The sequence below is a fragment of the Oculina patagonica genome, chromosome 2 (genome assembly GCF_052425735.1).
Source record: "Oculina patagonica isolate OP01 chromosome 2, crgOcupat, whole genome shotgun sequence".
Classification (NCBI taxonomy): Eukaryota; Metazoa; Cnidaria; class Anthozoa; order Scleractinia; family Oculinidae; genus Oculina; species Oculina patagonica.
Genome location: NC_135759.1, coordinates 37,232,801 through 37,256,931, shown reverse-complemented (window position 1 = coordinate 37,256,931; position 24,131 = coordinate 37,232,801). Strand labels below are relative to the sequence as shown.

At 38.6% G+C, this 24,131-nt stretch overlaps 3 protein-coding genes, 1 long non-coding RNA gene and 1 pseudogene across 4 annotated transcripts in view; 2 read left to right on the top strand and 3 right to left on the bottom strand.

Annotated features, from left to right (window-relative positions):
* The window catches only part of LOC144644561 (uncharacterized), a 30,115-nt gene extending 17,258 nt beyond the window's left edge, over positions 1 to 12,857 (bottom strand). Inside the window, exons 1-5 of the mRNA XM_078504079.1 lie at positions 12,794 to 12,857; positions 8,948 to 9,018; positions 8,379 to 8,677; positions 6,180 to 6,302; positions 5,414 to 5,619 (exon numbers count right to left, since the gene is read on the bottom strand). Coding sequence (XP_078360205.1) covers positions 5,485 to 5,619; positions 6,180 to 6,302; positions 8,379 to 8,677; positions 8,948 to 8,975 — 585 coding nt within the window. The 5' untranslated portion in view covers positions 8,976 to 9,018; positions 12,794 to 12,857 and the 3' untranslated portion in view covers positions 5,414 to 5,484. The remainder of the gene's footprint in view (positions 1 to 5,413; positions 5,620 to 6,179; positions 6,303 to 8,378; positions 8,678 to 8,947; positions 9,019 to 12,793) is intronic.
* LOC144644560 (uncharacterized) overlaps positions 1 to 23,291 on the bottom strand; it is an 83,707-nt gene extending 60,416 nt beyond the window's left edge. The window contains exon 1 of the mRNA XM_078504078.1: positions 23,263 to 23,291. The gene's annotated coding sequence lies outside the window, so the exon portion shown is untranslated. The remainder of the gene's footprint in view (positions 1 to 23,262) is intronic.
* Positions 210 to 3,523, top strand: LOC144642350 (uncharacterized; annotated as a pseudogene).
* LOC144644569 (uncharacterized) lies at positions 8,443 to 20,031 on the top strand. The gene is made up of 3 exons (XR_013569142.1): positions 8,443 to 8,512; positions 8,549 to 8,660; positions 19,958 to 20,031. It is a non-coding gene; the product is annotated as an uncharacterized LOC144644569 (long non-coding RNA).
* Positions 16,481 to 19,976, bottom strand: LOC144644567 (transmembrane protein 233-like). The gene is made up of 3 exons (XM_078504086.1): positions 19,856 to 19,976; positions 18,565 to 18,687; positions 16,481 to 17,427 (listed from the first exon to the last, which is right to left on the bottom strand). Exons 1-3 carry the CDS (start codon positions 19,859 to 19,861, stop codon positions 17,278 to 17,280), a joined length of 279 nt encoding a protein of 92 aa, XP_078360212.1. The 5' UTR covers positions 19,862 to 19,976; the 3' UTR covers positions 16,481 to 17,277.
* Positions 23,292 to 24,131: the final 840 nt, after the last annotated feature.

The window sequence follows — 24,131 nt, the reverse complement described above, 5'->3', positions numbered from 1 at the left end:
TTTGCAGAGGTGCAAAACCTAAAAAAAAAGTTTGCAGAGGAAAATTTTTCATTCCCTCCCCCCCTCCAAGAAAATAATGGTCCGTCCCTAATCAAAATAATAGAGCCACTTTTCGATTCATCAAAAATAACCTTAACAAACAAAATGATAATAAAATCCACTGAGGTAGACGTAAAAATGGAAACAGAGTCATCAATGTAAAAGTAAAGATGTGTAAATTTTAAAAGCAAGAGTGGTTTCATTTCTCTCCAACTTTTTGGCCAGGAGGGGTGTTTATAGAGTACAGTGAGGGTGGCACTCCGGCAAATGAATTTTGCTTGGGCGATAGCTAGTTCTAATAATTTATGTTGTTATTGTTTTTCATGATAGCTATTTGTACAACTTGCCGACTGCAACACTACAAAGACCGTAAAAAAAGTGAGCCTGACAACGTCGAGGGCGCAGAAAAGGTCAGCGGTATTCCCAATTTGCAATACGTGTTTTCTTGTCTTGTGATTGGAGTGAATGTTAATGTCAAGTGGGTGTGTAGCCTTCAGATAAATACTTTTTACAGCTCTGAACGTACAGAGTGAGGAAGAAAGTACAGGCTAGGGTACAGTGAGCAAAAGTTCACTTTCGTTGTTCATGACTCCAAAACGAGAGACGACAAGCAGTCAATGATGCTCTAGGAAACCTGGCCAATGGACGATTTAGCCCTATACGTTCTACATTAAACGCTTTATGGGATGACATTTCCTCGACCCAGCAAAAGTACTATATGCGCAAGGCGCGGGAAGCCGTAACAGCCTCACTGTCGGTCATTAGCCCAGGACAGGAAAAAGAACTTTGGAATTCCATTCGAAGTGAATCGATAATTGAAAGAGAAGATGGTGATTCATCCAAACGTAAGCGCTTCGACACAAGTACTGGGCTTATTGATGTCTTGAATAAAGCGCATGATCAAGCAGGGTCCTGGCAAACCAAACGCCAGATTCTATCTCTTTTCGCAAATGATTTTAGCCGCGCAGAATTGCAGACATTAATTCCCGGGTTAACTAAATGGAGAATTGACCAGGCCCGTCTGCATGCTAATGAAATAGGAAAAGGAAAAATTGTTCCCGAAAAGCCTATCTTCCGAACAAGAATCGATCCCGTGAAAGTTGATCATTTTATAAATTACATTTCACGACCAGACCTACTTCAAGATGTTGCATTTGGGACAAAAACGCTAAAGCTAGACTCTGGGGAACGTATTGTCATCCCGGCTGTTATACGAACATTGATTCCCTCCCGAATTATCCATCAGTACACAAGCTATTGCAAAGAGCAAGAATTTGAGCCAGCTAGCGAGCGTTCTTTGTTTCGAATGCTTGAAATTTGCTCAGCATCAATGCAGAAGTCCCTTCATGGACTCGATAACATCACAGCCGAAGGAACTGAAGCATTCGACAATCTACTATCAACTATTGAAACGTTAATGGAGAACGGCGCAGACGAGCACTGGGCCCAAAAGATGGGGCAGGCGATGAAAGAGGCTAAAAGATATTTCAAGACGGATTTCAAGGCGCACGTGGGTAGAGGCGAAAACAGCAGCGACCACTGCACTGTTTATGCTCTTAGTGATCCTACCAATCTTGACTTTCGTGTAGAATGTCAGCACCCTCACGACACCGGTTGTGATAGGTACGAATCTCTCGATATGGTGTTAGAAGAAATCACAAAGAGACTAGAGGAGGTGGACATCACCGAGGATCAGAAGGCCAGGATGAAGTTTGAGAACAAGGCGTACATTCGAGCAGTTCATGCATGGAAGGCACATTTGATTCGCTCCGTTAATCAAGAGGAAGCTAAGCAGGACGCCCTTGGCCAACTTAACGAAGAAACGTGCTTGATAATCATAGACTGGGCAATGAAATATCTCGCCCAGCATTACCGGGAAAGGATATCTGAGTTTTTTGGCAAGCGCGGCAGGAGCTGGCATGTAAGTGCAGTCATAACCCACTTGCATGCTGATGGTAGATACGAAGTTGAGTGCTTTGTGCATCTCATCAACACGTGCAATCAAGACAGCTTTGCCGTGATGTCAGTCATTGAGCATCTGCTCTACACCATCAAGCTTGATGCTTGATACCATAACGGGCCCTTGATCCTCAGTCTTCCATACATTGGAGAAAGGACAGGTGTAACACCACTGCGCTACGACTTTTCAGATCCTCAGGCTGGGAAGGACATATGCGATCGGAAAACTGCGCCCATGAAAGCGCACATTCGGAGGTGGGTGAATGAGAAGCACGACGTGACAACGGCAGATGACATGAAACAGGCACTGGAATCCCACGGCGGCCTGAAGGGTTGCAGGGCAGCTGTTATGGAAGTTGATACCACCAAGGCGGCTAGCATGGATAACAAAATACCCGGTATAAGCCTTATTAACAACTTCTCCTTTGAGAAAAGTGGAATCCGCACTTGGAAGGCCTACAATGTTGGACCTGGGCGCTTTCTTTCGTATAGTGAACTGATTATCGAGAAACAAGGACACACTGGGCTGAAAGTAATCCAGCAGTTCGGTCCCAGAACGAAAGAGCGGGGTACTGTCTTAGAAAACACCAGGACTGATAGTGAAATCTTCTCGTGCGGTGAGACTGGATGCGTCCTCACTTTTAAGACAGAGGCAGAAGCTGATGCGCATATGGATTCAGGAAAGCATGTCAGAAAGTTAGAATCGGAGTCCTTGTATGATTCTATCAGAAAAAAGTGGGCTGAGAAGGTAACTGGTGTGAGCGTACCTATCTCTGAACAAGAAGCAAGTTCCGCACATTACGACAGACCCTCCTCTTCAACCGTTAAAGACAGGCGAACAGAAGGATGGGCCCTAAAAACCACCAAAAAGCCACAACGAATGACGGATCACGTAAAGAACTATTTGCAAAAAAAGTTCAACACAGGAGCAAGAAGCGGATTAAAGGCGGATCCAGTACAGGTATCCCATGAAATGAAGTTCCTCAAGGACGATAATGGACATCTTTTGTTTACTCCAGAAGAGTGGAGAACAGCTCCTCAGATAAACAGTTTCTTCTCAAGGCTATCAGCATTACAACGACAAAGTCAAACGGGAAAGAGCGGGTTAGAAGACACCAACGAAGAAATTCCAGAGGAAGACTTAGAGGCGCTGGAATCTGAAATTGCCCTCGAGGATTTGCGGCAAGCAGTACTTCATGACATGGATGTACCAAATCACCCCATTCAACTAGGGGAGAGAAACATTTGCGAGCTTACAAGAGCAAAGAAACTTAACACGCTGAAAGTGGCTGAGCTAAGGGAAATATGCCAAAGCCTACAAGTAGCAGTTGATGGGTCACTAGCAAGGAAACAATCATTCATCGAGCCACTGGAAACGTATGTGAAATCATGCACATGTTTCCAAACCTGGACAAGCCGTAGTTCACGCGCACGCTTTCTGAAGCGCGGTAGGCTTAGGCTTTTTGGTCTAGTAACGCATTTGACGGTATCTTTATTGCACGTCAAAGAAAGAAGTTTCAAATGACACTTATGCTGGATTTCCACTGAAAGCCCATGCAGTCTGCGTAGCAGGCGTCTATATAGTTTTTTAGCGGGTTTAAGAGAGTGTGCGATCGCGAGAAGGCCACGCAAGGATAAATAGATTTTTTCCTCCTCAATTTTTCCTCGCGTGGCCTCCTCGCAACTACGGCGCCTGCTAAGCAGGCTAAAGCCCTTGAGGCTATATAACCACATTTATGACGTCGCTTTACTTCTTTGGGTGTATTTTATGAAAGAAATATAAAATAACCACTGTGTGCTTACATAGCCTGATTTACCGGCATTCAGCAGAGTTTGGAAGAATCCTTTTGAAGCGCTAACATGAAAACAAACTTTCGTGTTTCTGTGAACGTTAACTAATACCCTAAGTACGTTTGTTATATAATACTTGTTTTCCATTCCGAACCCATTGAGGAGGCTATTTCAAATAACGTATTTTCTTTATTAATGTCCTATACATACTGCTTTCCGCTCGTCTGCGCAGTGGTTGCACGGGAAGTATACTTTTGAACCAGGAGCTACTGCTTCAGCATAATGTTTTGCAATGTCGAAACACCAGGTGTTTCTTACGGTCATTCAATCTATGATATTACATGTTTTTAGTTTTAATCCATTGTAGCGGATAGATGATCTGTTTGTCGCTGATTTACGGCACCATTTTTTCCTTTTTTATTACTTTGTACGGCAAAACTACAAACAAAGAGTATCAGTCATTTAATTAAACGTTGCTATTTAATTTTTTCTTGTGCTCCTTTTGTAAAAAATCCTGCTGAAAATTAAAGAGATATGTCACCAGCTAGGTTTTTTCAATAGCTCTTACGTTTTGTTATTTTCACGGGAACTTAATTTCGCGATAATGGAACGGGCATAATCGCTGGACTAAAGTTTCGCCATTTGGCCAAAAAATACATTAAAAGCCTTAAAAATACGTTTACGCGGGACTTTGTTTTCGCAAGCCCCGCGAAAATAAGTAACAATAAGATACTTAACTTGTTTTGAACAGCGGTTTGGCGGTAAAAAATAGTATATGGAATATTTAACATTTCTGCTTCAGGCACAAAAAGATCATTTGTGAAAACATTCCTGCTTTGCAACATTGCGTGACATTTTAACAACTTTCGCGGGAAAATAGAGCTCAGTATAAAATATCACGTTGACGGTTTTCACTGTTTAACCAAGCTAAATAGCAACAAGACGGTTTAAAATTCCACCCCATAGCCCAGGGAACAAAGCAATTTACTTTTATACGCCCCTTTTGTTGAATTATGGGCTGCAATCGTTGTAGTAGGAACAACGTAGTGATAACCTTCAAGAAAAATTTGGCGGGAAATATGTTAATTAAAAATTGAAATGTCAGTTTCAGACGCCGCTAACTCCGACTTACTTCTAGATACCAATTTTAACTGATCTGCATTTTGATAACAGCACAAAATACTATCGAGGGATGGTTTTATTTTCCAAATAGACTGCCGCACTTTTGTGAAACAGTCGACTGAAAATGACTCAAATTTGGGTCAAGCTCATTAACGATTCAATGACAATTTTTAACCCCTCGTAAAAAAATTAGTTTTAAAGCTTAGAAGGATTTACATATCCCAGTCAACTTATAAGGGAATAAATGTCATATAAAAAATATTAGAAGTCTGAGGACTCACACAAAGTGTGTTGTAGGCTCACCCAAAGTTGCCCAAAATTTCGGATATTTTAGGCCGTTGGAGGGCCCAAAATTACGGAATAGTGTTATCTCGAAGAAAAAAAGAACCTCTACTGCTGCAAATGCCACCGTTGCTAATCTTATCAGATAGCTTTTATAATGTAAAAAGATGAAGGTAAACGGCCGACCCCGATGTTTTGCTCCTGCCCGGTTTTCTCTGACAATAACACTTAATATCGGGCTTGGCTATAACAAGCTAAGGAGACCAACAAGCAAGCAATGATTAAAAATCCTTAGGCAGCGGCGTTGATAGAAAGAATAATGATGAGGATGATGCCGCAGAGGAGAGAAGCCAAATTCAGCCACTTGGCAATGTTTGAGTTTCTCAAGGCACCGTCGTAATCTCCCGAATCATATGAGCTGTCCACCTGGTGATAAAAAAAAAACACTGTCTTATTATTGTTTCTTTTCCATGTGCAAAATTTGTTTTCAGAAAAAAGGAGAACAAATGCCTTCAACGATGAGGATTGTAAAGAACTGTTAAAGACATTTCACCGCAAACATTGTCAAGTAAACAATAGGAAACAAAATGCTCTTTGGGCCATCTCTAACTACTTTTTGCTTAAAGAAAAATGTATATTTTCTTTAAAAGGTCATTGTTTGATTACGTTGATGAACAATCTGATTATGATTTTTTTTGTTCATGATTAGTTAGAACGTCAAGAGATGAAAGTTTCGCTCTATCTTTTTCGGTTTTAGTGTACACGTTAGCTATATAGCCTAATATTTAAATTAGCTGACAAATATGTAGAGAGTGAGTGACTCGTCAGACTCACATCATCTCGTGTTACCATGGTTACACGAGATAAAAAAAAAACTGACACAGAAAGCATTATTAGCGGAATAGTTACCCACTTTCTATTCTATATCGGGACAAGTCTCCTTAGTATTGGGTCATGTTCAAGGTTTAATAAAAGTTTTGTCTTACCATACAAGAGAACACAAGCGCGGCTAGCCCAATAGGCCAAGCACAGCACAGGCAGGTACATATTGATAACCCAATGTAATTTTGAGGACGAGGATTCGCCGGCAGGATGATGGTTTGGGTGGCCTAGGACAAAAAAAATCAAAGAATAAATTTACTACTGATAACTGAATTCTTATCTCTGTATCTTATTTATTGGATTCCGAATTCCTGGTTTTTCCAACCTACCTACAAATTCTTTTAGTATATACACACTCAGTGATCTTGGTGTTTCAAGCAATCTGATTGGTTCGCTATCTCGGGCTAATGAGCATTATTCACTCCCTACGGAGTGAATAATGCTTGATCCAAACTGAAACAAAATGGCCGGCGTAAACTCGCGTTTCGCCGGCGTTTCTGAATCGCAAATACTAAGAATACAAGAAGATGTTGAACCAGAAAAGACAAAAAAAGGCTAAGAAATTTGGCCTGATGGTTTTCAAAGTAAGAGAAGACTACATATTTCGCAATTTGCAGCACAATGTCCACACAACTCGAGTGCTAAAACGATAAACAATTGCTTACCGTCGGGCATCGGCAGAAATGAATACCGCAGATTTATCGGCAGCAACATCAAGTGTTATTCAACCAAGATCCTCCACAAATATTCAGGAAAAAGTCTTTGTTCAAGAAAACATCCAGTTTTCACCACAGTTCTGCAGACATTCAGTAAGCTTATAATCCAAACTTTCCTGTGGATCCTTCGCCAACTGCTCTATCAATTTTCAATTTAAGTGAACTTCAAAAGCTTTGATTCAACGGTCAAAATGTTTTGCAAGCAGGTTTTTGATCAGATTGCAGGTTTGAGTGGTGTTAAAGGACCATTTTGCTAGATTGTGACGAGGATTTTATCGAAGATTAACTAGATTTGCCATGTTTGAAGATTCTGTAAACTGTTTCGCGCATGTCGGTTAGTGCCGCTTATATGTACGTTTTCCACGCATGAATTGAGAGGTCAATTAAATCGACTTTTAAAAATAGACGAGTAACCAGGGTAAGACATAGTAAAATATTAAAAAGCGATCTCTGGTTAAAAATATGATGAAAACGAGCTTTCGAATACCAGACTGGTAGTCGAAAGCTCGTTTTCATCATATTTTTAACCAGAGATCGCTTTTTAATATTTTACTAAATCGACTTTACTGATGATTTCCTTCTGAAAACTTTGAGATCGCTTGTTGTTGAGATCACTTCGTGTGTATATACTAAAACAATTATTCTTTGAAATATTCACCTCGCCGCTCCGCGGCTCGGTGAATATTCTACCACTATTCACCTCGATTTCAAAGAATAATTGTTAAATATCAGTCACTATGACGCACAAGGAATGAGCTTGCTGGCCCGTATATTACCAGTACGAGTCACATAAACATAAAAATACGACATCTACACTAAAATATATTTGTTTGCATCTTTGAAAAAACTTCAATTCACGAGATGTTCAGATTGTCCTCAAATAGCGTTTTTGAGGCGGCATATGAAGCTAATAGATAAACGACAGGGCCCATATTTCGGTTCAACTCGTGGTTGCACTGGTCCCAAAGTTTTCTTTCTTTTTTCCAAGTTAGACTGAAGAAAGAAAGTATCTGGGACCAGGGTAACCCGTGGTGGTCAGACTGGATGGGATAAGGAAAAGTAACTCATGATAACAAGGGGGAGGTTCTCAAATAAAACTTCTTTCAAGGTTAAAAAGGTATAAAATATAAAATTACAAGCAAAATGTTATCAATAAAAAGCTAAAAGTACTTTGCTATCAAGAAGTTTTTAATATTCCGTTTAAAAATATCACACGGCATAGGTCTGGAAGAGATGGCCAATCATTGCTGCATTTATATTAATTTTATTATTGCGAATAATCCACGTGGTTACACCGTTATGAATTTTACAGTGAAAACCACCCCCTGTTGGTGACCCCTCGGATTAATGGTGTTCCACTGTAAATACCGAAGTCAATATTACCAAATCATATAAAAATCAGAACCTCGTCATATCAGTACAGTGGTATGTGGCTAGCCGTTCTTATAATTTATGAGTGAGTAATCAATTATGGATCATGTGATCCAAAACGTCTTTGGATTTTGGAGTATCACGGTTGAGCAGTTCCGATTTGTGCATAACAAACACTGAATGAAGATAAGAATTTTTACTTTTAAAAAAACTTACAGGCATGCCCATATTGACCACAGTGGTGCTTTGCTGGACTTGTGGTGGATAACCTGGCTGTTGGGGTGGTGGGTAACCGTATTGAGGTGGGTAGCCAGGCTGCTGACCAGGCTGAGCTGGGTAACCAGGCTGAGGTTGGTTACCAGGCTGAGCTGGGTAACCAGGCTGAGCTTTAGTACCAGGTTGAGCTGGGTAACCAGGCTGGGGTTGGAAATCAGGTTGACCTGGGTAACCAGGCTGAGCAGTGTAACCAGGCTGAGGTTGGATACCTGGTTGCTGTGTGTAGGGCGGAGGTTCCACTGCAAGCATACGTCATTGAAGGATAGAATTTAATAAAAAAAACCTTAACCGCGGGAAATAACCAGTGATGGCAAAAAGTAACAAAAACAATTTTACCAAGACATCATTATACAAGGTAATAAAAGTTTTGTAATGCTTTTTGTATTGTTTTGTGGGTCAGAAACCTAATACACTAGCTGTATAAGGCTGTGGCTACAATTTATAAAGCTTTTAGTAATTTAATGCGGCTCAAATGGAATGGGAATGTTAGACCAAGGGTTCAGTCATACCTGGAGAAACTTTCTCGCTGTCAGCCATTTCTTGAAACTCTTTGTATCAGATAATCTAAAACACTTTTAACCTAAAGGTGAAAACAGAAAAATGCAGATCCCATGATATATATTTCTTATAACCATTAGTAATAATCATTATATTAATAATTGACCCACCAGAGTTCCCTATGCTAGAAAGGTGGATAAGTTTAGAAACGCAATGGAACACTAATCAATCTAAAGCAAAGGTTTTTTTCAACCCAGTTTAACCTCATAATGCCAATTTGTTAGCAAAATTTAATACTTTCAGCGACATTTTACTGGAGGTGTTGTCTTTTGGCGAATAAATTTATTCCCAGCAGGAAATGACAAGTTTGACTCGACTTTAAAAAAAGCATGATTGATATTATCATGAACGAATTTTTAAAACCATTAGAATTCATCTGAACATTAAAACTCGATCATGCCTCGAGTATCCTAGTTTCTTGTCGCCATACCAATAATAGTACTTTTTATATTATGTAATGGGAGGTTAAAAAGAAATTCGAAACGAAATTCGGTGATTAAGTCTTCGTGATGCTCGAAAAAGTAACGGTTGGCTGCATGGAATGTCGCAGAGCGTTAGGTCTGGAGAAAATTAGGACGAACACGAGGAACACACTTCGTCTTGTAACTCTAAATGAAAACGAGGCTATGTATTTTTCCGTCCAAACTTGTGACTATTGCCCAATAAACTACTATTGATCAATGCTTTTTGTGTATTGTGCATAGAATTACGTTAAACACATTTACACTCCAGCCCACTTCGGTTAAACCCTGCAACCTGCCATTCCTTCTTTATTTACCATCTTAGTGAAATCTTAATAATTACATTAAACAATAAAGTACGGAATCATAAACACTTTTCTTTGGAAGCAAATAAATTAACTTAATATCAGTGTTATTAAATGAATTTCCGATTACTTTTCCAGTAATTTTCTAATGATTATTCAGTTTACATTTGAAGTCTAATTTATCGCTTCTACCAAATATTCATTTCGGAAAACTGGTCACTCCTTTTGAAAAACTGGATGCCTATCCTTGACCAGCAGAAACCGAAATTTGTGTCGTACTATTTTAACGAGTAGCCAAGCAAGAGTATTTTCCAAATAATGGGAAATGCCTGAAAATATCTTTATTTGCTGCGAAGCCTTAGCGTAGCAGCACATTATTTGTAACTGTCCGCGTGGGGCCTGGGCGCTTTATATATGCGACACACTCGATTTTCGACTTTTTCACTGGCGATGATTTTGAGTACATGCCGTACGTATGATCAAAGGCATGTAAAATGTAGAAGTTGCTTTTGTCGTTTGCGATGTCCTTTTCGCTAAAGAGCAAGAAGTTAAATTTTAAAGCGCTGCCGCGCCGCTTGCGCCTCTGTTCAGTACTTTATTATTATTATTATTATTATTATTATTATTATTATTATTATTATTATTATTAATATTATTATTATTATTATTATTATTATTATTATTATTATTATTATTATTATTTGTAAATGCTTCCCAAGAAACCTCTCTTGAGCAAGATGGTCTTTTCATCCTTTATGCGCCAGCTCTGATGAATAACGAATTTACGAGGCCTTCTTATAATTCACTTTCATAATTATTCATTGCTAAGTTTATTTAAAGAAAAATTTTACTTTCTGAGCCTTAAGCGCGAAATATGTAGAGCAAAAACTATGAAGATTATTTGCGAAGGCTGCACAAAAACGTTTTCATAATGACCTCGCGCTGGAATGGAACGAGCTTTGAGCTTTTTGACGTCATAAATTGGTGTTTCTGGTGGTTTTGCGATCGAACTGCACGTTCTATGTTATGTTACACTGCTTCAGCATTTCACCCGCTGAGAAAAATCATATCCTTTACATCTGAAAATGTGAAAATCCGAAACATTCCTATGACCTTCCGTTCCGTTCCTACTATTTTAATTATTATTCTTATAACTTACTTCGCAGCACTTTACTTGCTATCAGCAACTCCTAGTTTACATAAGTTTTATAATCCCAGTAGCAACATCGTCACAGAAAGCACGTTTTGAAAAAATTGGGCTATTTTTTCAAGTTTGCCGCTCGTATAATCTGTCTTATTCGTCCTCGGCCGTAAGAATGCTTGTTTAGTATTGATTTATTATTTCCTCTTTGGTGACTTTGATTAATATGTCGTGGTTTCTTTCAATTTGAAACTAATCATGTGTGTCAGTAAAATTACTTAATATATCACGACAACCCTCCTTTAAATACGGATAACGCTGTGTCTGAGATTCCTTTCTACTTCATTTCCAGCCGGTCTGATTAGAACACCCCAAATATAATATACTTTTATAGAAAGTTTAATAAAAATTTTCAGTCGCTTTTATTGTAAAAATCTTTTGTGACAATCTGCTGTAATTCTCTTAAATACGTGTCGTCTGGGCTATCATTTGAAACAATACAAGGGTAGATACATCTTGAATTGGCAATAAACAAAACAAGAAAAATGTGACTTTGCTATTGTAATATCATTCTGTTGAAAACCTATCAATACAATTAAGGAGCAGGCAAATAATCCTTTGCGAGTGAGAGTAGATTTCCATTGTCGCGTAGTTTTACGTACACAAATGTGCGTGAATTTTACGTGCGTGAATTTTACGTGCGGAAAATAAAGTAGAGGAATTATGTGGACGCTTGAGTCTGCGAAAACGTTCAGCCACACGTTCAACTGCACGTTTACTTTCGTGAAATTACGCGACGGTGGAAATCAACCTTGAGACTTTTTCAGTTCCTGTTTTTCTGACTAAATAGGTCAGCATTTCAGTTTCCCCTAAATGCATTTTGAATAAAAAAACAATGAAGAAACAATATAGCGCGAAGAAACAATATAGCGTCTGCTATAATGCATAACAAGATTTGCACGATTTTTCAAACTAAGAAATATAACATATATTGCATCAGTTCTTTACGTTACACAAAATCAAGATTTAAATCTGTATACATTTGGACTTTTTCGCAACATAAAAACATCAGAAGCGAGGAGAGAATCCTTTTGGAATAACACATAGAAACTTGGACAAAGAAGTGTTGTTATTTTACACAGGAATTCAAAGAACTCGGTTGTTGCGTCTATGAGGGAAGTTTTCGTGAAGCATCTATGATTATTAGGCTGGGCTTAGTAATTTGATATAATTTAGTTACCTCTTTATTTGCTTTCTAATATTAATTCCTGTTGCATATAAACATATATTTTAATTACAACACGAAATAACCTGATGCTATATCTTGGTGTATCAAGAATGCGGCAAGAAGACCTCGTTCGATCCCTTTTCCGAAAAAGATCCTGTATTTGTCTATCTCATATGTATATCACAAATGTTTAAACACAGCTTTTTCTATAACAAATGTCCGCATAAAACAAGCATCGAGCTTAGATTGGTATTACTTGATTTACACACATAACAGACTGGTTAAAGAAAATGCAAAGTAAGAACACGCTCAATCCGATATACGTTGTAATGTACCTCGAGGTGTACCGTAAACACAAATACAAACTAACAGGAAACCCGAGGAAGCATTTGATAGTCTGTTTTTAGGATTCTAATTGTCGAACTATTAATGATATGAACATAGTCTTTAGCTGAGTAGCAGATGTAGCGCAAAGATTTCCAATTCATTATTAATTTTGCAAAGCCCAGGAGTCCTACCCACTCGTGCGTGGATGGAGCACACTAAAACAGCAAGGTTTTTCCCTAGATTCCTGTAGTTACAGTTGGCTAAAACAGGCACCTTTAAGTATGATATCTTGTTTTAGTTAAAAATAACGGGACTAAACAGAATAGAAGTCTTACCGTTTGGCGACGAGAGTAGAAGTCCAAACGCGGAACTTAATTTGAAAAGCACAATCGAAACCGATGCTTTACATATCATGTCAAGCGAGTTTATATCTTGACAGAGGCAACGCCTTGACGAATAATTAATTGCGTTCGACGAAGAAGAACGCATTCCTAATTTCGTGCGGTGTCCTGTGCACATACTGGGTGTCCTGTGTATACCAAAAATTTTAGAAATTTTGGAGTTAGCAGAAATGCCTCGCTCTCATTTTATTGACCTCAATTGAATGCGCGTACACACGTGGGCTTACCATCCACGAGATAACACGTATTAACGTGGACCTTCACTGGCTCTCCGATTTGTACGGTTTTGTCCCCCCCCCCCCCCCCCACCCCACGGCATTTGAAAAATGTTCCGCGGTCCCTTCTCAGTGAATCTATCGAATTGTTTTCAGCCCTGGTGGATACTGCGCCATTCCATCATGCGTCCATCCTTGAAGCGTGACTAATTTAATGCGTAGTTTTACTTTTAAAACCTCAACGGTTTTGTCTGGTTACGTGTCACTTTTGAACAATGAAGCGTTTGCGGTCAGGTCGTGAAAATGACAACGTTTTGGTGCCAAACGATAATGATTTCTTCAGGAACTATCAATATTTTCAAGATTTGCCCACTCACCTCGATGAAAGTCTGCCCGGAAATAATTATTGCTATGGAACAAGAAAAGTTAACAAGTTTGGAAAGATTTATCGACCAGGAGTCGCTTTAGAGCAAGATTTTAAATGCTTGATTCATTGGTCCGAAGTTGCAAACCGTTGATGTTTTGAATGTAAAACTACGTGCTAAATTCGTCACGATTCGTGGATGGACGCAAATGGTAGTAAAGCACACAGAGTTGACTCAAGCACACTCCACTAATCTTTATTATTACTAGTTAAAAGCCTAAATTTTAATTGAAAAGGGGGTGTCCCCTGCGACCTGTGAGCTCGGACGACCAAAAACAAATAATCTCGTCTTAGAGCGGGTAGTTGTGAGCCGTGATTTGCCATAATTTTTGAGTATGAAACGTAAAATGGCTGTTTTCTTTCTCGTAGGTGAAACGTGATTCGCTTCACGATCGTGGGTCGTGATGTTACCTGCGAAGCGTGAATTGAGGTTTTAACTCACTCTCACTCAACCTCTTCGTCCTGTCATTTAATATAATTTTGAAGCCACCAAGCAACAGAAAAAAGCCGGTGCCTTTTGAAATAAATTTCAAAAATAATTATGTCTAGCGCATATACTTATGCATCGCAGATCTCCTTTTAAAATATGTTCTGTATCCTCTCTTTATATGGACGTGTCTCAAAACGACTGAAAACAATGAAACTCACGAGCTTGCTTGGCCAACATTGATGTTGACCGAGGGCTAGATTCTCCCAACTAGACCGGCATTTAAAAAGCAAGTTATCATATTTTTGTTTCGAGTTTGTGTGTTTATATGTGTGTATTCTCTTTACATGTAGTATGGTGGTTTGCATAATTTTTAATTTGTTAAACGACGTTACGTTGTAAGCAGTTTGTAAGTCGGTTCCATTTGTATAATCTATGTAGTACTTGTAAACAGCTTTTTTTTTCTTTGAGATAATAAGCCCATGTCTGTAAAAAAAAATCATAAACGCAGGTATCACAAGTAGAGGATTGTACTGTAAGTAGCGTCCGTATTATTTTATTGTATTGTAACGTATTTCTTAGTGTTGTACTGTAACTAAAATAAAAAATATTATATTAAAAAATAATCCAGACTGGCATCTAGACCGATCTTGTAAAAATGGCTTTTTTGTTAATAAGAAATAGACAAGGAGCTGGGAATGAACACTGATTGGCAAATTTGAGTCCAGCAGAGGAAGCTACCAGCAGAGATGAAGTAGAACTTGAGAAAACACTAAAAAAAATACAAGACAAACACTCAATACAAGACTAAGAGCGACTTGAACACATGGAAGAAATTGTGTGAGTCACTGAAGAGTCTAGTGTAATTGAAAACATACCTGCCAAAGGCTCGACCTTCTTTTGACCCAATTTTTCATCTCCGTTCGTAAATAAGCTTGCACCGAGTGCGAACCGTGTACATTAAGCGGATTTAAGCGAAGTTTTTAACGTTACTCGCATAAAAAAGGAAGTCTCACTCTGATCAACATTCCAGTCCAGAGATGTTCTTTCGGCCAAACAAAAAAAAAGGAAAGGGAAACTATATACAAATGTCCCAATACAGCTAACTGAAGATTTATGCACTGTTTGAAAGGCGGTGGCCAGTTTTGGGGTTCAGGATCCTTAATTTTTAGAAAGGGCTATGTACTGATTTCTTTCCCTCCCTTTTGGCTGGAGTGCTTGAGATGAGAGCGGTAAACTGTGTTGGTAGATCGACCATAAATAAGTAGTTTCCTCTGAACAACCTGCGTAGCAGGCGCCTGTGTAGTTTTTGGGCGCGCATTGGACTTGATGATAAGTTGATTGCAATTTCTTCAGTTATCTTATCGCCCGCTGTTTCCATAATGCGTAAAAACTCCCATACTAGTTCCACTCCAAAAACAGGGTCAGTTCGATTCGGCCAGAACCAGTTTTACAAACTGACAGGTACCATGAAATATTTGACGAACTGGCCATAAGTGACAAATGATAGGAGCCAGCAGTTTATCAACTGTTAACAGGTGACTTTTATTTCCATGTATTAAGTTTAAATATAGAGGCGTTATACTGCAAAACTACAAAAAGGAAAAAAAAAAGTTAAAAGTATCACCTGGTCTTGTAGAACAAATCTGTAATGCAACTTATTGTTATGATCCAATTACCCAGTTTATCAAAGCTATAACAAAATTCTAGGAGTCTGATTGGCCCCATTTGAGCATGCATTAAGCAATATATCATACCTGAGCACAGGCGTCCCAAACTCACGATTCGAGAGATTGATTGAATAAACGATTTATGTAAGCGTATGAAAGATTTATGCAAGCGTATGAATGATTTATGTAAGCATATGAGTGATTTATTTAAGTGCATCAAGATCATCGAATCTCCTATTTGTTCCTTCTGTTCTATTTATTCAGAAACAATCGATCACCTTTTTGTCCATTGTGAGCACTCTAAATCCCTGTATAGGGACATAAGAATCTGGACTAAATCTGCCGGAATTGTTTTGCCAGAATTGAATATCTCAAATATTATATTAGGTATAGACTCTGAAAAAAACAGCGCTATAATAAACCTTATTCTTACAGTGTTTAAACTTTTAATATATAAGTCTAGATCTGGTGGCCAAATGCCAAGTGTACAACGTTTCATAAATGAACTCAACTTTTATGAAAAAATAGATAGAAATATTGCCAGGAAACGAGATAAGCTTGCGTGTCATTTTAAGAAATGGTCTAATCTAGTATTTATTTTGTGAGATAATTAAACCCCTTATCTTTCCTTTATAAAAGCTTCCTGCATAAGTAGCGTAGTGACCACTCTTTGTTGTTTGTTTTGTATGGCACCAACTTGTAATGTAGTTTATGTAGATTAGGTTAATTTGATTTTAGTTATCGCAATTGTAATCGAATGTAATATTATGTAATTCAGTTGAATGTGATTTATTCATTTATTTATCTATTTATTTATTTTTGCATTGTATAACTGATTTTTTATGTTGTTTGTAACTTATAATTGTGCAATCAATCAATAAAAAAAAAGCGCATCGAGTGTGCCGTGACCGCTTGAAGTGCACGGTGTTGTGTTACAATTTAGGCTGTTGGAGATTTGAGCGCTCTATAAGACTTTGTATGGAGTTTAAAATAACGTAGAATAAAAGCGATCGACGAAATAAAATTTTACCTTCTTTTCAATAAAATAATGAAAATGTACTCACCTTTCTCGATTTTGGGCTATTTCATCATTTTGGGGGTTTTGGGGGTTTTTGTCGTAGCCTTCATAAGACGAATTTTGGCGAAAAAACGGCCTCGCGGCACGGCTCGTTCGAAATGGCTCTGTCCAGCCTTGAGTTCGTCTTATTAAGGCTACGACAAAAATAAATCACTCATATGCTTACATAAATCATTCATACGCTCGCATAAATCATTCATATTCTTACATAAATCGTTTATTCAATCAATTTCTCGAATCGTGAGTTTGGGACGCCTGTGTCCTGAGTTGGTTATTAGTCTTATTTGATAGTTGCACTATAATGGGTTCCTTTTCCATGCGGTTCTCAACTGTTGACTTTTTTACTTAAAAGTAATTAAAACGTATCGTTATTTTCTGCCTGAAAGTTTGTTATAGTTAAAATTATTTGGGAAAAGCATTTTTTGTAGTCCAATTTGGTTTACAATCGTACTCTTAGTTAAACAAATTACTCGGTCTTCATGTTGGGTTTTATTAACCGCTCGTATGATTACAGACTGAATTCAACTCTACTTCGTTCTATTACTTTATTGTTAAGATCGGGCTTGGCTATAAGAAGCTAAGGAGAATAACAAGCAAGCAGCGATTAAACTGCTTGGGCAGCGTTGATAGCAAGAACAATGAGAATAATGATCAAGACGATGCCACAGACAATAGAAGCTACATTCAGCCACTTGGCGATGTTTGCATTTCTCAAGGCACCGTCGAAATCTCCTGCGTCATATGAACTGTCCACCTGCGAATAAAAAAATATATATCGTGTTTGCTTTCTATATGCATTTTTTATTAAGAGGATATCGATTACAAAGACATTCCATAGCAAACATTAGCAAACATTAACAGGTTCACTTAGCGGAAATGTGAGGCGCGGTGGCCTAATGGTTAGCGCGCTCGACTGCAAGTCGAACGGCCCGGGTTCGAGCCCTAGCCGGGGCGCTGTGTTGTGTTCTTGGGCAAGACACTTTACTCTCACAGTGCCTCTCTCCACCCAGGTGTATAAATGGGTTCTGGCGAATTTACTGCTGGGGGTAGTCCCTGCGATGGACTGGCATCCCATCCAGGGGGGAGTAGCAATACTCTCAGTCGCTTAATGCTACAGGAACCAGGATAAGCTCCGGCTGTATGGGCCACTTGGCTCGGACACAAACTTTAACTACCTTTCCCTTAGCGGAAATACATACCCCTATCTCGTGTTACCATGTTAGTTAATTATTAACCATCGTTTTTGAACTGCTTTCTTGGTTAAAAAACTTGACATTTGCCAAATGATTTGCGTTACGATTACATTCAATATATGTATATTTTTTCAAAAGGGCATTGTTTAATTGCGTTAATATACAAACTGTTTAGTTAAAACCTGAAGAGATAATAAACTTTTCGCTATCTCTTACGGTTTTACTCTGCATTAAACCTTATTTTATAATTAGTATCAGTGTGTGTTTTGTTTTAAAGACCACAATGCGATGTCATCTTAATCATTCCTCGAAGCCTAAATCAAATATACGGCGCGAAAATTCAAACCCTCCCTATCCCTTAGCCTTTGACCAACAGACTCTTTCATTTCTAATTTTGCAAATTTTTAATTTCTTACCACAAATACCACATATTGAATGAGAAACCACTCAGGACTCACATCATATTGTATTGCCATGGTTACACGATTTTAAAGAAACTGACACACAAACAATTTCTTAATTTTTTTTTTGACTTTTAGAATAGAAACAGAAAGTTGGTTTTTCTGAACTCTATTGCGAAACATTTCACACTCTAGCAACTCTACGATCCCTCGTGGCTGAGGAAATTCTATTCATTTTTTTCTATTTTAGTCTACCTTAGTATTGGGTCATTTTCAAGGTCTACAGTTTTCTCTTACCATACTGGAGAACACAATCGCGGCTAGTCCAATAGGCCAAACACAACACAGGCAGGTGCATATTGAGAAGCACATGTAGTTTTGAGGACGAGGATTCGCCGGCACGATAACGGTTTGGGTGGCCTAGGACATAATCACAGAGAATAAAATTGCTGATAAATAAAATAAACGGCCAGTTGCTATGTCTTGTGTATATGAATACGTCTCTTTGTATCTTTTTTAATCTAGGTCGTAGACTTTTTCCATTGAATTAAAAAGACAATCCTTATAGATTATTGCTGCAAAATAGTTTAATAATGACGTGTGCAGAATAAGCTTGCGGCTGTGCATGTATGACTCTCACATAAACAGGAAACAAAAGGACATTTGGACAAAAAGCGTTTGTGGTAAAGAGCATACTGACTGCATGGGTAACCCTGAGATGTCAAAATGTAAATCAAGTAAATCCCAAAGTCTATGACTCACTTTATGATTATGAACAAACAATGAACATGCCAAGAATAAGTTGACGGTGATAGTGAAGAAATTATTCAACATGACACGAGCGTGGGACAAAGAAGTCTGAGTCCCCGACGGGAATCGAACCCACGGCCTCCCAGATACCGGTTGGGCGCTCTAACCAACTGAGCTACGAGAGACTCGTTGTGAGCTGGGCCATTTACTAGGTTGATATGTGACACGCGTCCTGCATACTGCTAGGATCAGCAATGTCGAAATCATCAAATGTGTAGTAAATAATAAAGATGGTAAATTTCAAGCTCGGTGATAAATAGTCAAGAAATTATTCAACATGACACGAGCGTGGGACAAAGAAAAAATCTGAGTCCCCGACGGGAATCGAACCCATGGCCTCCCAGATCCGGTTGGGCGCTCTAACCAACTGAGCTATGAGAGACTCGTTGTGAGCTGGGCCATTTCCTAGGTTCACAGATAAATTTAGCAGTTTTGGGAGATCTTATTATCATGATTACAAACGACAAAATGGGGCCTTGAAAACTACAGTATGGAGATCAAAGCTAGTAGAGTGACAAGCGGACATGCAGGGATATCGTTATGAAACCAGGCATTTTATTGTGGATCAACCACGTTGTAAATCTCTATAAGGAATCTTTAAAGCGGGACCCGTCCCCTTTGCACATTTTTTTTATTTAAGTGTAAGTTAATGGATCATGCAATCCAAAAAATATCTAGAGTTTGAAGTCTATATTGGAGTGTCGCGGTTGACCAGTTACGATTTGTGCAAAGCAGAAAAATGAATAAAACTATTTTTTTTTCTTTCAAAGTAACTTACAGGCATTCCCACATTGACCACGGTGGAGCTTTGCTGGACTTGCTGGATAGGCTGTAGTGGATAACCTGGCTGCTGGGGTGGCGGGTCACCGTTTTGCGGCAGGTAGCCAGGCTGAGCTGGGTAACCAGGCTGAGGTTGCATACCTGGTTGCTGTGTGTAGGGTGGAGGTTCCACTGCAAACATACATTATTGAAAAGATAAAATTTAATTTAAAAAATCTTTAAGGCGGAAAATAACATGAATGGCAATATTTTTAACCATTTGTTTCTTTTAAGTGAATGAGCAGCGCAAGAAAAGTGTTTTTTAAGCAAGGATTACGAAGTACTGGGCCACCAGTAAATTATGTTACCCTCGTTAAATAAAGTCTTATTATTATCATCATTATTATTATTAGTTCTAAACAGAACTGTTGATGGTTATTTAAAATTTATAAAGCCTTGTGTGCCTCCACCGAATGTTGATATACATGTCAAAACCTCACCACAACACTTTTATCGTAAGCACTTAAACTGAATTTCAAATGTGCATAGAAGTGTTGGTCGACACACTATTGTTAAGGCGGTGAAGCTGCGAATAACCGTTCCATCCACTTCTACTCACTCACCCCCCTCCCTTCCCGTTTCTTTCTGTAGCATGGAGCGGGAATGTAAGACCCAGGGCTCAGTCATACCTGGAAAAGTTTTCTCACTGCTGGCCATTTCTTTAAATTCTCGCGGTTATCTGTAAAGGACAATTTAAACTACGTTTTACCTGAAGATAAAAACAAAGAATATAAATCCTTTGATATTTAAAGACAGTCTTATCAACTGGACTTGGCATAATTATTTATTTCTATAAAGTTTCTTACCGCAAAACTTGTACGGCACTCAACAGATAAAATTGGCAGTTGGCATTTCAAATTTTCTTACTATTTTTTAGTTTACATTTGAAGTTTTATTGATCGCTTGTGCTTATCTCATTTCGGCGAGTAAACCGGATGCCTATCGTTGAACAGCAGAAACCGAAAATTGTGTTCTGTTTTGGGTAGCCAAACAAAAGCATTTTGATAAAACTGGCCAAGTCTGTTAAGGTTGTCACCCGTGATCTGTCTTAAGCCGGCGACACTTGGCGATTTTATTCGCCGATCGCGGCGAATTTGATCGCCAGCGATCGGCTAATAGATTGCCGATATCTGACATGCCAGGTATCGGCGATATTATACGCCAGTCGCGGCGATCGGCGAAAATCGCAATCGCTGCACCGGGCACACTTGTGCGGCACAGGGCACACGGATGCGGTTTCCCAGTCCAAACGGCCCGGTTTCGAAGTGTTTACACGTAACATAATTTATCTGACCGTATTCTATGCGTTTTTAATTTTGAATGTGATTGCATAAGGCAAGCGCTGCACTCCGTGCGAGGTTCACCGTATTTCCACCAATTTCCCGCCAAAAAACGTAACTGTTTTTTCAAATGGAAACGACTTCGCTGTTTACACGGCCAATGAAACAGTATCATTTTGAAAACGCTCCACTTTTGACAGAGTTTTCAAAACGATGCGGTTTTAATGACTTGAATTTTGCTCTCGATCGCCACCGTGTAAACGAAAGGCGCAACCAAGCAACGCAGTATTGCGAAACCGTGTCCTTGTAAACAGTGCCTTTACTCGTCCTTAGCCGCAACCCAACATCCTTGTTTACTTTTATTTTATTCTTACTCTTTTGGTAACTTTGACTATCGTTTTGAGGTTTCCTTCAATTTGAAAGTAATCTTGGTGCACATGCTGTCTGTTTTATCATTTGGTAGTACAGACAAGTCTAGATACATCTTGAAATTTCCAGCAAGAAAACAAGAAAAGAAAAATGCGACTTTGCTGCTGTTGATCATTCTTTAAAAAAAGCCTATCGGTTTAATTTAGAAGCAGCCGTATAATCCTTTGCAAGTAAAGGCGGATTTGTGCGTAAAATAGAGAAAATGTATGGAAGGCTTGCTTCTGCGGAGAAAGTTGAACAACATTCAACTTTGTTCCGCATACGCGAGATGTCAATACCGTTTCTCTGTTTTATTTTACGCACATAAAGCCAGACAATTCAGGCCCGTCGTCGCCGAACGTGAAATTACGCGACATTGGAAATCCACGTTAAGACTCCTTCTGAGATTAGGTCGTTATTTCCCTGTCCACTTTGTGCATTTTGGGTAAAGATTTGCATACCTCGGTGAACTAATACAATATCGTCTGCAATAACGATGTCGTTAGATTTTCGAAACTATGAAATATATACATCTTATTCGATGGTTAAGCATATAATACGCGCAGATATTTTGAGAGTTTAGTAGTACGATTAATGAGCAAAATGTCCGCTCGTACGTATATGTTAAACCGTCGAATAAGGGATTTATTTTTCCACTTTTTTGACTCCGTATTCCGTAAGTTTGTCGGTCCCTATTTTTGCCCTGTTCTACAGTGTAATAACCTGGCATATTTTGCGCGTTCTTTTGCCCTAATATGGTAAAATGGTGCATTAGTGGAATAATAACACCATATATTGCATCAATTCTCTATGTACAGAGTAGTAAATATTTCAACGTACAGCATAACATTTGGACTTTCTCGCAAAATAGAAACGTTAGGAGCGAAGGGTAATCCCTTGGAATTACGCACAGAAACTTAGACAATAAAGCATTGATTTTTGAACATTGTGATTGAAAGAACTCTTTTGATCGATGCGTCTATGAATGTAGTTAACACGAAACATCTATAATAGTAGACATTACTATTATACGAGTTAGTACACTTTTGATTTCCTTTCTGATATGTATATATTAACACATATTTCAGTTAACAACAAGCAATAACCCAATGCTTAAGATATATCTTAGTGTGGCAAGATCCTTTCGATCGTTTTCAGAGAATTGTTCGTGTGTTCTGTATGCTTCATCTGTATATCTCTAAAGTTCGTTTATCTCATTACTAATTCAGTCGACACCCTTTCCCCTCCTTTCCTATAAAAACTCCACGTTGAACATGCGTCAAAGCTATCCGCTACATAGACTGGTACATTAAACTGGTAAGAGAAAATGTGAAAGTGAGACGCACGCTCAACCAATATACGCAGTGGTATACCGCGAAGTTTACCCCTACAACCACACAAAAACAAACTATCAAGAAACCACAGGAAGCGTCCGTTTTAAGAATTGTAACTTTTAAATTATTCATTATATGGACATAGTCTTCACGTAGGAAGTAGACTTAGTGCAATGATTCACCGATTCACTGTTTCATTTATAAATTTGGCAAAGCCCAGCAGTTGTTCCGAATCGTGCGTACCAAAAGTAGCAAGCTTGTTTTCTAAAATCTATACAGTTACAATTGACTCACACAGTATAGCAAAGTAAAAATTACGAGACTTAACAGAATAGGAATCTTACCGTTCTGCGAAGAGACGAAAAGTCCGAAGGCGGAACTAGAAATGAGAAGCACAAGCGAAACCAATACATGCAAAAGTAAATTACAAATGATGTTAAGCGAGTTTGTAGCACGAGGTAACCCCTTGAAAATATAATTTATTAACTCATAATTGTCAATCAACAAAACTGTCAAAATTTACGAAATTTACCCTTTATTTAAGTATTTTCTCAGAAGATTTTTACATCTGAGAAGAAAGACATACCTCTTTTGAAAGGTTATGAAACAGGCGCCTTATTATAAGATGTGTGTGCTGTGATCTATGAGTCCGTAATAACCGATAAACAACCAAAATATATTCCTCTAAAATCGGGCATTTCGTAAGCCGTGATTTACCATAATGTTTGGGAATGAAACGTAAATTGGCTGTTTTCTTCCTCGTGCTTGAAATGTGATTCGCTTAACGTCCGTGGTTCGTGATATTGCCCGTGAATCGATAATTAAGATTTCTAACGTGTAATTAAATGTGATTTTGTAGTCATCAAGCAAAATTTCGTGAAAGATGATTAGCCAAAAAATATGCAGGTGTCAAATTCCAAAATTATTATTGCCTAGCGCACAAATGTTCGCATTGCAATCCTACTTTTCAAAAGATGTTTTAGATAATCCTCTCTTGATGAAACTGATTGACCACTCGATATACCGGAATTTGCTTTGTCCTGTTTACACTCGTTTCCAGTGTCGTTTAGTCTATCACGCTAAACATTAGGCTACCACCGACGACCTGGTGGGCGGCGAAAATTACCACACATCGACCCAGCCGAGACTAGTGGTCGCGATCGAAACCGGACTTTTCGATCTTTAAGCGCGCCAACTGGGAAAATACATTACA